At 33.5% G+C, this 15,150-nt stretch overlaps 1 protein-coding gene across 23 annotated transcripts in view; it reads left to right on the plus strand.

The window, feature by feature from the left end:
• The window catches only part of C2CD5 (C2 calcium dependent domain containing 5), a 91,769-nt gene that overhangs the window by 35,043 nt on the left and 41,576 nt on the right, over window positions 1-15,150 (plus strand). For 12 of the 23 annotated variants that reach the window (XR_002344082.1, XM_021092231.1, XM_021092228.1 and 9 more), the window contains one exon: window positions 4,940-5,048. Coding sequence is in view for 20 of the 23 variants with exons in the window: in XM_021092231.1 (XP_020947890.1) it covers window positions 4,940-5,048 (109 nt within the window). In the remaining 3 variants the exon portion in view is untranslated. Of the gene's footprint in view, window positions 1-4,939; window positions 5,049-8,104; window positions 8,171-15,150 lie in introns of all 23 variants that reach the window. The other 11 variants (XR_002344081.1, XR_002344080.1, XM_021092223.1 and 8 more) reach the window with 1 other exon arrangement.

Below are 15,150 nucleotides of genomic sequence, written 5' to 3' on the forward strand. Positions count from 1 at the left end.
TGATTTGGAATTTATAATCATTTACATTCCTTTAACATGTTCCATTTTACACTATCATTAAATAAAAAAAAGATGAAACGTAGCAAATGCCTATAAAAAGATGCATTTTATGAAACAAAGATATTTCTCTCCTAGACGTTGGTTTTGAGAAGAGTGTTTTTCAGATCCTATTATGGCATAGGACGAGCAATTCTTTTAGACTTTTCTTGTGCTGAAAGTATCTGTGTATGCACTGTTTACCTTTTAGTCAAGGCTGGAGAGAACAGAGCTGAACTATGCAGTGTTGGAACTTTAGTGGTACCCAGTTCTTTGCCTTACACCCTATCAGGCAGCAGTTGCCTTTGAGCTACTCTCACTTCTGGCAAGCATACCAACTACTGATATCAAATAGCCCATCTAAACATTCAAACTATATGTTGAAACTAGATATAGAAGAAAGACTAATAAAATGGGAAGAGGGTCAGGGTAAAGGTGTGTGTGTCCACTTAGACTTTTTAGGCCAGGATGCTTTTGCTTTTATCACCTCCCCTCTCCCACTTTTACATTCTCTAGAGTCCCTTACATTGGAACTGTTTTCTGTAATGTAATTATCATTCTAGAATTCACATGAACAGAAAAACTTGAGTTGCTTTGGCATTTGATATAATGAGATTTTTGCCTGTATGTTGACACCGTGACTTTACTGTCTGTACTAAGAACTTGAAAATAAGCATCTAGCTTTAAAAAAATACCCAATCAATGAAAATTGTTTTGGACTTAGTTTGGATAAAATTTATGTTTTCAAATATACTGTTAAACATTCTTAAAAATTTTGACACATTAACATATTGGTCATACATTACTAGATAATCCTCATGGCATTAACAGAAAACATGGGGAGAAGTATAGTTTTTATTTACAATTTTGTAAAACCTTAGCTGGCGATATATTTACATTACCAAACCTTGCAGTGGCAATTACCTGAATTTGTGAGACTCCCTCTCTACCCTGTGTACATAATAAGCAGAAGAAGCATTATCATGTTTAGCTTTCCAGTTCATCTATGGCTGCCATTAGTTACGGGAGACGTTTGTGCTGAAGAATAAAGAATTCTCCCTATATGTGTTCAGATATGCCTTAACTCTGCCAAATTGGTCTTATCATTTTATATATTCTTTTAAAAATATCCATTTCTACCCTCTTGCTGCCCTTAACAAATTATATGGCTTTTTTTTTCTTGTGCAAAAGAGAAATTTTATTTGTCCGTCATCTTTTATTTTATGAGTTATTTGAGTAACAGTCCTGAAAAATAAAAGTTTTTTTTTTCCCCCTCTCACAAAAGCGTTAAAAAATAAATTGACATGATCTTGGTAATAGGTATCAAATTATTGGGAGATGAGAAATAGAGATAAAAATTTTATTTGGATTTAGGTTCCACCTTTGAACCATTTGAGGTAAAGCAAATAGATTTATTTTTTCAATATGATTCTTATTTTACTTGTAAGAAAAATGAAGTTACTTGTTGGATTCTGGGATGTATATTTTTCTTCAATAAAGAAACATAAATGACTTAGTTTAAACCCAGTATTTCTCAAATATATATTACCATGGAATCTTCCATTTAAAATACCTATTAGGAATCCACTTAGGAAACTTAGGTATAAAACATACTCTTTTGATAAATTATAATCTTTTCAGAAGTAAGGATAAAATTATATAAGAAGTCATAGTAGGAATCTGGCATGTAGTTTTATATCTAAAAAATGTAGTCTGGTATCTTGGGATAATAAAAAGAATCTTTGATTTCAAGAAACAAATTGCTTAAATATCTTTAAGAAGAATCCTATTCAGATCTTAAAAAAAATATCCATTTTGTTCTCAAAATTTTCAACTGGCCTGTCTTTGAGCACAGGCTAGTAAATGATTTATGCTGCATGTACTTGGCTCATTTCAAAGCGTCAACATTTGAAGTCTTATATAGGTTCTACAGGGCAAGATACTGTAAATATAAGAGTTTTCCAGAGAAAATGCCTTCTGCAGTCCCTAGCATTCCCACTGAAATTGGGACATTGAAAGCAGGATGTCCTTGGGCTGATCTTAAGGAAGCTGTTCTTTTCAGTGGAAGAGAACTTATAAATTCATGAGGTATAATAGACTAGAGATTAAAGTTAATTCTTTAACTCTGTGTTTTAACCAAAGATGTCAGGAAGCCAGGTGATAAAGTTTGCTGTTCAGAAAGCACATAGGCCCTCTTTACCTCAATTTTTCACCTGAAACATGAAGAGTTGATAGTATCTCCCTCTTGGGATGTGGAAAGATTGTAAAGCAGAGTTTTAAGATACTGCACACAGGACTGAAATGTTTTAAGTACTCCATAGTGGTCACTGGAGATGGTGGTGGAGATGATAGGTATTCAGCAATCAGCTGAGATACTGGCAGTAGCTCTTCTGAGAGAGCTGTCTGAAGATGGTAGTTTTGGTTTAATAATGCCATTGTTTTTTCTAAGTTAAGTTGTTTGTGTTGAAGTATGCTGACTGGATGCCCTGGGGATGGTTAGGACAGTTAGAGTTGGCAGGATGGGCCTCCACTTCTTTGGGCAGCCATTCCCCTGCTTTTTCTGCGATGACCAGTTCTTAAATGATGGTTCCTATCTTATCTCTTTATCCCGTCTTCCAGAATTTTCGGAGAAGAGTCAAAGGATCCTGAATAGAGAAATCATTTAGGTTCATTTTTTCATACTTATCTAAAATCTTATATTTGTTTTACAGTTTGGAATTTAGCTAGTTATTTTTCAGTTTTAGGTGTAGGTACTGCTTTCCCTTTAGCTGCAAAAATGTTATTTTCAGTGTCTTTACCCAGAATATTTAAAAGATTAAGTATAAAGTGCTTTTTAATACTATGCTATGGTAGTTTGAGGAAAATTTGAAACTTCATACTTCTTAAAATTGAAAAAAAAATCTTAAAGATGTAACTTATTAGGTAAAATACTCAAGTTACTCAAGTTTCTAAAACATAAGCTTACCTGTACATTTCACATTTAAAACTTGTATTTAAGAAATTCATATGTAAATAAGGAGGCATTTTGACTAACCATTTTATCAGTAAAATTCCTCTCTGATCCTCTCCCTTCTTTTCCTTTCCCTCTACCTATCCGCTGGGCCAAACTTGTCCACTTCCGTAGACTGTTTTTTTTTTTTTTTTTGGTCCTCCCCCCCCTTTTTTTTTACATAGCCTAGATTTTTCTTGCTCCTGTTAAAGATTACTTTTAAATTATAGTAAATTTACTTCTAAATATGTTTTCGTCTATGTATGTGTGTGCGTATATGTGCACGGACACACACACACACACATATATTTTAATCCTGTATCTCATGGCTTCCTGAGGCGTGCAAGATTGTTTGCCTTTGTGCTTGATGACTCCAGGTTGCTATGCTGTGTGAATTTTGCTTTGGTCAGTTCATATTCTCCATGCTTTAAGCAGCCAGTCAGTAATCTTGCTGTGTTTAATGTGCCTGCTTCTGGAAGTATTCTATATCTCTTTATCTCCTAGCTTTTATTTTGCTGCATTTAATCTGCTCTGGTCCAGAAGAAAAAAGATACCAATAGATTTTAAAGTGTGTTCCTAACATTGTGTATTTGTAATTACTATATGACATGGTACAAATAAGGTCTATGGGGATCTCTTACAAATGAAGGAGTTAGTACTTGGAACTATAGCAGTTTGTTTTGCATATTTTCCAGTTCTCAGTTATGTTCTAATAGCTGAAGCTACTGGCTTCTGGTTAAATAAGTATGTTAATCTTGTTGCCACAAGAATCAGATATTAAATTTCCTTTACTTGCGTCTGATTTGTGTTAACATGAAAGGCCTGTGTATTTGGGCAGCCATGGGAATTTCCCTTTTTTCCTGGGTGCTGTTTCAGTGAATTTCCTTTCTCTGCTCTACCACTTCTCTCTTGCATGCTTCTCTTTGTCTCTAAATTGACAAGTTTGATGTCCCTGAGAGAGAAGGGGAGAATAAAGCCTGGAAGAACCTGTAGAATTTTATTGCCTCCCTGTTGTTGTCTACATACCTCTCCCCTTTCTTTAATATGCATTTATATACTTAGATTTTCCCCTGCTGCCCCTGTGTTATTTTTTAAAATTAGGCAACTATTAGTTGGTTGATTAGTTAATTAATTCCTTTTTGGTCACACCTGCAGCCTATGGACGTTCCCAGGCCAGGGATCAAATCCAAGCCTCAGCTGCAACTTACTCTGTAGCTGCAGCAATGCCAGATCTTTAACCCACTGTGCTGGGCTGGGGATTGAAACCATGTTACCTCAGAGACAATGCCTGAAGGTACAGAAGGTAATTCTGTACCACTGTGGAAACTCTGCTGCCCCCATATTGATAGAGTAATAATCTCATACTGCAGTTCTCTGCCCATTTGAACTTGACACTTGTTCTTCTCTTCACCTTTCTCTGTAGGTCTTAACCTGTCCTGTTTATCCTCTTACTCCTTCTTCAGGCCCACATTCTTTTAGATTCACTGCCCCAGGCCTTCAGTTTTTACCAGTAGCCTGAATGTGCATGTGTATGTGAGAGAGAGGCTACCCAATAGAGAAGTTAGATGTGGGGTAGCATGCAGGCAGATTACCCCCATCTTATTGCAGAGTTGTGTAAGAGTAGGACATTGAGTGGAAGGAAGAGTTTGTTCAAATATCTTAATTGCAACTCTGAGAACATTTTTTTCTCATTGAGGACTGATAAGTATTTGGATGTGGTATAATATGATGAGAAAACGGATTCAGGAGTCTAACATCCAAGGAAACTTTTAAGTACAAAGCATCTGTAATGTATAATTGGTAGCCTTTTATTAAGGGGTAGAATTAATTTTTTCTTGTGACAAGATTTTTAACAAGCATGGTTTTATATTTGACACGTGGTCAGCTGTATTTTTCCCCCATTCTTTCTGCTAGGAATTTCCATTCTTTACCTTGACGGCGTTTCCTCCTGGATTTCTTGTGCATGTTGGGGGTGTTGTTAGTGCACGCTCTGTGAAGCTTTTGGATCGTATCCACAATCCTGGTATGTTCTTTAAAAGTTTGTTTTTGATGATTCATTTACTTATATTGTGACTATTAACATTGGGATTTTTACAATTTTTAAAGTCAAATCTAACCGAAAAGAGAAATGAAAAAGGAACTGTAAACTGGTATATGCTGCTTTGAAATATTTTCAATAATCTTAATTAAAAATAAACAAAATGGAAGTATATATTTTAGTTTCTTTTTTTAATACAAAAAAACAAATATTAATTCATTTTTGACTAAGGTGTATCACAAGTCACTTTTGAGTCAACTATTTTCTTTGACCCAGGCAGATAACAAATTTTGCAATTTGATCATTATGGCCATTTGCTTAAGATGTTAATTCTTTTCACTAGCAATAACTCTTTAGGGATCATTTGAGTAATTTACTTATTCATAAAAGAAGTATTCTTTTCTTTTTGTCTTTTTCTTTTTTTTTTTTAAGAGCTGTATTGGTGGCATGTGGAAGTTCCCAGGCTAGGGGTCGAATCGGAGCTGTAGCTGCTGGCCTATGCCACAGCCACAGTGACGCAAGATTGAGTCGTGTCTGTGACCTACACCACAGTTTACAGCAACACTGAATCCTTAATCCACTGAGCGAGGCCAGGGATCGAACCTGCGTCTTCATGGATATTAGTCAGATTCGTTTCCTCTGAGGCGGGATGGGAACTCCCAAGAAATATTCTTTTAAAATGTAATTTTAAACACTGTATAGAGTACCTAAGAATTTTTTACAAAACAACTGCTCTCTTTGGGTTCTTGGGCTCTTTTATGTAGCTATTTGTTCTATATGAGTGAACAGGAAAAAATAGTAACTCACTTCTTTAAAACACGGGGTCTTGATTATAAGACAGTAAAGTCATCCAAGCCCCAGTAATTTCAGGCCCTTGGATTAGAAGTGCTTTAGTGATTTTTCTAAATGTAAAATAAGTGTGATAAGTGTGGTAGGAACTTCCCATAAGGGATGTGTTCTTGCATCTCTCATTGACTAGATGCCCAATAACTTGCTCAAATCACCTCGTATTTTGATGATATGCCTTAAACCTGAAGTTGTATTGGTATTCTTACTTGGAATATATACATATATATATTTGAAAAATTTAAATTGTCGCTCCAATAATCCCTTCTTGAGGCTTGTACTGAAAGCTATAAAAAGAGAAAAATGCTTTGAAATTATTGTATGTAAAACACAGATAGTGATTTTGAGGGTACAGAACATTACCATTCTTTGCGATTTTTTTTGGCCACAGCCACAGCATGTGGAAGTTCCTGGGCCAGGGATTGAACCAGCGTCACAGCAGTGACCCAGATCACTACAGGGCCAACACTGGATCTTTAACCTGCTAAGCTGTGAGAGAACTCCTCTTTTAGATTTTTAAAAGATTTAATCTGTGCGCCATGGTTTGAGTTAAACAGAATGAAATTTTTCTAGACCCTGAACAAGACTTTAGAAAAACAATACTGGCTAAGATTATTTAATGCTAAATCTGAGGAAATACATCTTTTAAGCATCAGTCTTTTCTTTTTCTTCTCTGGTTTATTATTTTTTTTCCTATTCCTTATTTTGTGGGTCAATTTAGGATCTTTTCTTCATAGCATTTGTATATTCTGTAGTAATTAAAGGCAAATTTAGACTGATGCCAGTTTAAAGTATTGGGACCTTGAAGACTATGCCATGTAACCTGAATTATTTGGAAAATGCAAGGAAATACTGAGTTAAGATACCTGACATTAACTGGTGACCCAAGGCTAGTTACCTGTGTTTCTGTGTACCCTTGACTCAAATATTTTGATAGATGGTACTCACTTATGGATATAATAGCTCCAAAAATGATTTCAAGAATATGTTCAGTTGTTGGTGATGTCTTCTATTTACTGAAAACATTTTGAATTCATTGTTGCTTCCATGTACTCTGAGTAAGCTGTAGAGTCTGGGAGTTACTTAGTTAAGGTTACTTAACTAAGTTCAAATAGAGAGTCATATTTAGAATTGCATCACTTTCCCCCCATCCAAAAAATTTGGGGTTTTTCATACCTGCTAACTCATTCTAGCTGTGTAAGAAATGTAGGAACCCAGGCCCAGGGAAGAAAACACTAATCCTTCCTTATTACAGAATATGTTTTGTGTATTACAACTGCTCATCCATTCTTTTCCTTTCCTTCCTTATCAGAATATTTTTTCAATTCATGTGTAGAAATTCTCATTTACTAGTGGACTATTTTCCTGAAGATTATGGGCATATATGTATAAATACTTTCAATGGTGTATATAAGTTATACTTTAATTTTGTTTCATTTTCAGTTAAATATAAATCAATTATATATTCTAATGGTTCAAATATTACATTATTTTGATGTAATTATTACACTCTTTGAGTTGTTTTTATGTATGTATTATGCATTAAAAAGGAACATTTGTTTGACATTTTATTAATCTCCAGGCCCCTTAATTATTTATGAAAAAAATATTAATTTGTTGAAGAAAGCTGAATGTTAAAACTCATCATCTACCATAATGATGTATTACTTTAATGATACCGAGTTACTTTGCTGAGGGAAACTTATGATGGATGAGATGCATGTGCTAATGTTGAAAGTGCTGTATTTGCACTCTCAAATGAATCTTGCAGCTATTTTTTGACTAGTGAATATAGGAAATTTTCATTTCACACTGAGTATAGAAGGAAAAGTCTTATTTTTAAACCACTACCACCTGCTAACTCTATGGGTTATTATTTCGGAGTTATTTCTTTTAGAATTTCATCCTTTTTAAATATTAAACAAACAAGGTTGTACAGTAAGGGAAAGAATGGGGTGGTCTTGAAAATCAAGGTAATTATCTTAAATAATTAGACTTCAGTTAATGTTAGATTATGATAGCATGTTCCTTCTTCTCTTTCTATTTCTACTTCTTATTAATTCTGCTGTCTCTGTCTTTCTAGTTCCTGTCGAGTGGTATTGTCAATTGTGTTCTTATTTGTAGTGTTTTTTGTTTTTTTTCCCCTACTATTCTGCACCTAAAACTGATCTACTAATTTGCTGTTTTGAACTCAGCCTTTGTCGGAATTATGGGTAACACAAGATCTTACAAACTGCTAGACTGGAATAGTTTCAATTCAGGTATTTTAATGGTCATTCAGTACTACATATGCTGACAAAAATTATGGCAGCTCAGTGAAGTTTTTAGAAATGTTCTAGATTAAATAGGCTTAATGTCAATTCAGTTATACAGATTCATTTTGGAATACATATGTTATAACTTGTAATTTTTATGGAATGCAATTATAAAAATGTGTTAACTAAAATGAATTAATCAAAAATATAGAATACCTAAATTATGAATGTTTTATATTAGGTGATTAACTTTCAGAATGATAATTTTAAATTATGTTTATTACATTTTGGTCAGTTTTTTCACAACAGCTAAATGACATAAGCATTAGCTTTATGAATAAGAAAATATTAATTGTTAAATATATTGTCTAAATATTAAATGACTAGTTTGATAATCTTAAAGCATATTTAAACTTCAATTTAGATTTGAATATGTTCAGTATTCTATAAATACTATAAAAGTATAACGGTTAGCACTTTTATTTATGATTCTAGAAGTGTTCCAAAATTTGGTAAGTAAGAGCAGATTTGGGGGGGATTAACAGCTTTCATAAGCTTTCCTCCTTCCCCTTCCACATGAGAATATATATTTTTCTTTTAAGTAATTTTACATATGGATATAGTTTGTAGCTTTTAAAAAAAACTAAGATAGTTTACAGCTGATGATGTGGTTCAGAGTCAAAGCCAATTTTTCTTTTTGATAAAAGCATATTCTCTTGATATAAATATCCATATTTTAATATGATTTCTATTTTAGAATTAAATAATAGAGCCATTTTGATTCAGTGTCAGAAATAGGTGTTTTTGCCTAGAGAACTTTTTCAGTTGTGTCAGAAAGTACATCTATTTACAGAAAAACAAAAACAGAAACTCCAAGTGGCTCAGCGTTTTAGATAATATCCCATAATCTTTTCAATATTGTAAACTTTTTTCGTTCTTAGGAGTCCAGGATGTAAGTTCTGATGTAAGTAATGCATGTTTGACTATGAAGTAACTCATGTTCATCATATAGAATTACCTAAAGTCAGTCTAGTAACAATCTGATCAGGTCCAACCTTTGCAAATTTAGACCGACATCAATTGGTAAATCTTTAGGGAGATTACCTCTATTTCCTATCCAGGGTTTCGCTAGCATGTTACCACATTGATTAGCATTTGTAATATTACTGCTTTATACTTGGTTTTTAGTAAGAAATTAAAAATACCTTGCTGGATTCACTTAAATAAAAAATAGAATATATTTTAAAAACATAGATTAGTGTAATGGGCAGAGAAAAAAGGACTGCGAGGGCATTGATCATTAATAATTTAAGGACCTAAAACCTTGTGAAGACAGAGATGTTTAGGATGAGAGATGTGTTAGAATAGTTTTGGAAAGGGGAAAAGACAAAAGTTAAATATTATAGATGTAGTAAAGTCTTTGTCCCAAGGAAGCAGAATTATAGAATTTGGTGAGGAGAAACATGGTTGAAGAAGCAGTATATCTTGCCATCATTTAAAATAAAGCCAAGTAGTAACTGATGAAAGAAGGGATGGATTTAAGTTACAGCGTCTTAAAAGAACATAAAAGATGATACTTTCAGTTTAATGTGCTCATAGTTGTATGCTTTGGATTGAGGTGTTAGAATCTTTCTGGTAATGGTTGGTACATATTCAGAAATCAGGCTTTTGATGTTAGTATAAGAAAAATAACTTGATAATTCAGAAAAAAAATATATTTGGTAAATATGTTCAAATCATGTATGTTTTTCTCTCTAATTAGGGAATATTTAGCCACTCCTATCCTGTATTACCATAGAAAATCAAGAATTGACCACATCAGTAAGAAAAGTAATTATTGATACAGTCTCTGTTTATGCTAGAATTGTTCATCAATACTCTATTTTTTGGACTCCCTGACATCAGGCCTTGTATGATATATCATCAATTTATTTATTTATTTTTAATTTTTTTGGTCTTTTTGCCATTTCTTGGGCCGCTCCTGCGGCATGTGGAGGTTCCCAGGCTAGGGGTCTAATCAGAGCTGTAGCTGCCCGCCTACACCAGAGCCACAGCAACTCGGGATCTGAGCCGCATCTGCGACCTACACCACAGCTCACAGCAACGCCGGATCCCCAACCCACTGAGCAAGGCCAGGGATCAAACCCGCAACCTCATGGTTTCTAGTTGGATTCATTAACCACTGCACCACGACAGGAACTCCTATATCATCAATTTAATAATAGCCTTCCAAGAAAAAAGAGAAGGAAACACATGGTAGTCAACCATATTTACTAATTATTAGACATTCTTATTTCAGAAACATTACAGTGTAGAAAGATAAAGGAAAACGTTTTGTATCACACAGTAATGTTTCATGAAGTAAAGTATTCATGCAAACATGCATTAGAATTCTATTTTGTGCCATGCAGTTTGCTGGATAATAGGTGTCCAAAGGTGCCAGTCCTCCTGTTTTTAGAAAGCTCGTATTCTGGGAGGTTAGAAGAATATGTAAATGGCTTACTGTGGATATGGTGTGATATAAGATACAAGAATTAAAGGGGAAGGCAGGATTAATGCTCTGTGCAGGGAAGCTTGTAGAAGTGGTAGTTCTTGAGCTCAGTTTTAGATGATATATGGGAAATTCACACAGATTTATATTTCAGACAGTTATTTGGAGCCATGTTAACACAGTCTTTGAGTGTAGTTCTGAAACTTCAAGCATTTGCAAAGCAGTATCCTAGCCCTAACTGTCTGATGTTTACATACTTATTTTGTTTGCCATCGAATACAAAATGTCTCGGTTAGTTTAGCTTTTTCCCCCTGTCCTGCTTTTTTCCCCCCTGTACTGCTTTGTTGTCTTAGTTTTATTTATTACAGTGCTAAAAAATATTTTTATGGAGCACTAAGAAGGGAACTCAATTTTTGAGAATTTATTTAAAAATTATTTAAATAAACTGTTTAAAAATAGATTAAAGAAATTACGTATTATCTTGTTTTGTTTTTCTGGTCTGTAACAGACTTTGAGAAAGACGGAATGAATCTTGCTGCTAGGAGGGAGGATGTACCATTTGCAGATCTTGTGTGTGACATGTCAGGAACAGGAGGTGCATAGGAATAAGGCAGGGTTGGCCATGATCACGTTTTATAGGATGGAGAGTGGATTTAAAGGCAAGGCTAGAGACAGACCATTTAGTGGACTGCAGTGGTCCTGGCCAGATAAGTGACCTAGGATTTGGTGGTGATAGAAGAGCTAAAGGTTTATAAAGCACTTACTATGTGTGGTACATACTCTTCTAAGTGCTTTATGATTGTAGGTCATTTAATCCTCAAAATAAAACCCTGATATAGGCTTCATTCCTACTTTGTGAATGAGCGATATGAAACAGCAGTTTTTCCCAAGGTAAAATAGAAAGTGACTGAGCCACAGTTTGAACCTTACTACTTTGGCTTCAAGGTTTACACTCTTAACCAGAAATTTATGGAATACTTCGCCACAGGACTTGGGAATTAGTAGAATGTGGTAGATGAAATAGGCTCATGGCAGTTTTCAGCTGAGAGAGAGAGAGAGATTATGATTATCCATGTGTCTACAAGTTTGACATCCCAGGCGGCAAGTGATTCTGATCTTTTGGAAGCTCAAGTCAGTTTGAAAGTTGAATTGTAGACAGTATTTTAATAGTCCAGCTCATTGTTTCCCAAATGGCTAAGATTTTTTTTGTCCTTCTGAGTTTACCACTAAAAGTATTTCTGAATAGCGCACATATAGTTTTTTTTTTTAAATTACTGATACATTTTTTAAATTGAAGTGTAGTTCATTTACAATTTTGCGTTAGTTTCAGTATCAGTGAATGTAAGAAAAATTGTTATTCTATGTGTAGATGCATATCAGCTTAGATATTTTTTGGGGGGAAGTGACAAGAAGAAACATAAAGTAGTTATATACTGTGGTTTGAAAAGTACTAGTTTGAAATAGCATATAAACTTAGATGATATTTTTAAGAGAGTTTTTTAAGTCCTGAATTAATAAAACAAGATGTTTGAAATTTTCTTTTGTTTTTGAGAATATTCTAAAAAGTTTATTTTTAATGTTTTGGATAGATTGTAGGTTTTAAGACATTTTAGACTGAAGATTTTTTCAATCACTTATTATAATAAATGAACTTTTGCTGGTGATCATGCAAGCTTTAGTGGCATGAATTTACAAATGTGTTGCTCTTTTTTTGTTAGTTTTCAAAATTTATAGTTTAGAAATTTTACTTTATTTTGGGGGCAAAAATTAATAGTTAAGAACCTAAGAAAAGTATACTTGTTACTTTAAAAATATTTAATTTTAACAAAGTGTGAGTCAGCTGATGTGTAATTAAATATTCATAGAATATACATATCAGTCTGATCATCCAAACTTTTTTGCAGTGGATGTTTGTGGAGTGCGGGTACCACATCTTGAGCACATTATTGGGGATTGGGAACATGAGTGTTCACCCAGGCAATTATCCTGTTTACATATCCAGTCTAGGCTATTTCTTATACTCTCTTGCTCTGTGTGTGTGTATGTGTGTGTGTGTTAGTTAAATGGAGATAGGCTTTCTTAGAACTTGAATTCTACTGATCATCTCAGCAATTATTATTTTTCTATATCTGAGAGACACTCATGAGCAGATGTGAAAACTAAGACTAAAGTGCTTAAGCAGCTTTTGGGTTTTCAGCATTTTAAGAAGGTTTTCAGGAAGTAGATATACAGAGTTCAAAGAAGGCTTAAATACAGCATGTATAAGTGAGCTTTTCTTTATATATAATGTGACATGTAATATACAGTTTTCTCTCTATACATAATGTAACTGGGTATTCATTATTAGTCATTCTTTACTATCTGTAAAAAAAGTCAGATATGTAATCTTGTGAAATTTCACTCTTTTTATAGATGTATATGTATGTACTAATGTAACTGGATATTCCATTATGTTATTATAATGTAAATGTAATATATCAGTCTCTCTTTGTATAAAATAATGTAACTGGGCCCCAGTTACATTATATATATATAAAGAGTGAAATTTTACAGTTAAGGAGGAGATTACCTATTTTACTTTTACAAATAGTAAAGATTCCAGTTCGGTCCAGCATAGATTGTATTCCAGCAACTATCCTAACATTCCAAATTGCTGTGTCTTGATGTTTGCTCTGAATTTGCACACTTCTTCTATAGTGAGACTTCTTTTTAATCTGGTACTGAATTCCCACCCAGTTTGAGGTTATATACTCCCTTGAAACTGAACTCTCTCATTTCTGTTTCATTAAGGGAAATTTATCTTCTTCGAAAGTTGTTTGGGGTTGAAATAGTATTTTCAGGTATTTGAGAATGTAGCTTCTTATGCTGTTTATTAATAAGATAGACTATTATTGTGATGAAAATCCTACCTAACACTTTGATTTTCTCTCATTTATTTTAAGATTAGATTGAATAGCTATCCATTTCCTTTTTTTCTTTAAAGCAGATTAAAAGATTCCCAAGGACAAGAGTTACTCTCTTCTAGAGCTATTTAAAAATAGAACTAAATTTAACACTTCAGGTAGGCAGTGCAAGTGTGTAATTCCCTAAAATCTCCAAGGGATTGAGTTTTATAAAGGCATGTTATGTTGAGTTGTTCTCTTCTTTATTTGTTGAACTATAAATGACTACTGTCATTTTAGGAATCTTTACCAGTGTCACCTATACTTCAAAAATAAGATAAAATGCTAAAAAGATGGCAAGATATCAAGCTATGGCCATGCCCTAGAAAAGTAACAGTGGTAAAATGAATTAAACATGATACCAACTCAAGTTGAAGACATTACCCCTAAAAAAAGCATCAGTGAGGTATTGATCTAGAGCTCAGTTCATACCTATAATTAAAAGGATATATTAAAAGATTTGTGGTATTATCTATGAAGAGTTTTGACTGATAGAAGAAAAACATAAAATAGTATGAAATATAATTTGTATCATAAATTACTAATATTTCAAAATGATTTTTTACAATTCTAAATAAATTATAGATTATTGGGAGGAGCATTGTATTTAAAGTGAAGGTATTTTTTTTCCTGACATCTCTGAAGTATTTATTTGCAAGCCTCACATCTCAGCTGTATGTTCTTCAAGTGACCAAATTATATCCAGTTTCATGTACATGTGTAGGTGCCAGTAAATTTTTAAGCCAGACTCTTTGCTTTGCCTTTTACGTAAGTATGGTAAATCCTTAGTTTTTACTTTTGTAGAGTGAATAAAACAATTCAGATTCACTAGTGTGTTTCCTATAAGAAATCTAATAAGCAGTTTTTAAGCTTTAAAAATTCCATTAATAGGGATTAAATACTATGATATTTCCAAATTTTCAGTGGAGATAAGTTAGGCTGAATCATAATTACTATTTGAATATTCTCTGGCTTATTTCTGGCATAAGTATAATATAGGCTTTGAAGATAAATTTAATTTTTCCGTAATATTAAATAAATTGATTTAATTTTATTTTAAACAACCCCTAAATTTAATAGCCAAAAAAAAAAAAAAAAAAATTCATCCTTTGGCTTCTCGCTTACAGTTGTAGATAATTATTGTTAATCCAATTACTAGTTTGTGATTAAGTGCTCCCTACTGTATGCTTGCCTTGCTTTCACCTAGAATACTAGGGCCATTACTTTCTGTAACCATTTCAGTGAGCTGCCATAGTTTTCAGTCTGTACTGTCACCTGATCCAAGCATGCGCCAAAATATCCACTGTTTCTGGCTCCTGTCTGCTGAATCTGCTTTGCAAAACCCTTCGTTCTTTGAGCTTTTGCTTTAGTCAAAAACCAGATTTAAGAAATTCTTTGGAGTGTGGACATATGCCATTTGCTTCCTTAGCTCTCCTGTTATGTAACTCTTTAGCTTTTATTAACTTGTAAATACTTTATTAAATACAACAATGGCATCCCATGTGCAGTTGTGTGGCTCATGTGTCAAAATAAAGGCTGCTTGTGAACTTGTC

The sequence above is a fragment of the Sus scrofa genome, chromosome 5 (assembly GCF_000003025.6).
Source record: "Sus scrofa isolate TJ Tabasco breed Duroc chromosome 5, Sscrofa11.1, whole genome shotgun sequence".
In the NCBI taxonomy this organism is placed as follows: domain Eukaryota; kingdom Metazoa; phylum Chordata; class Mammalia; order Artiodactyla; family Suidae; genus Sus; species Sus scrofa.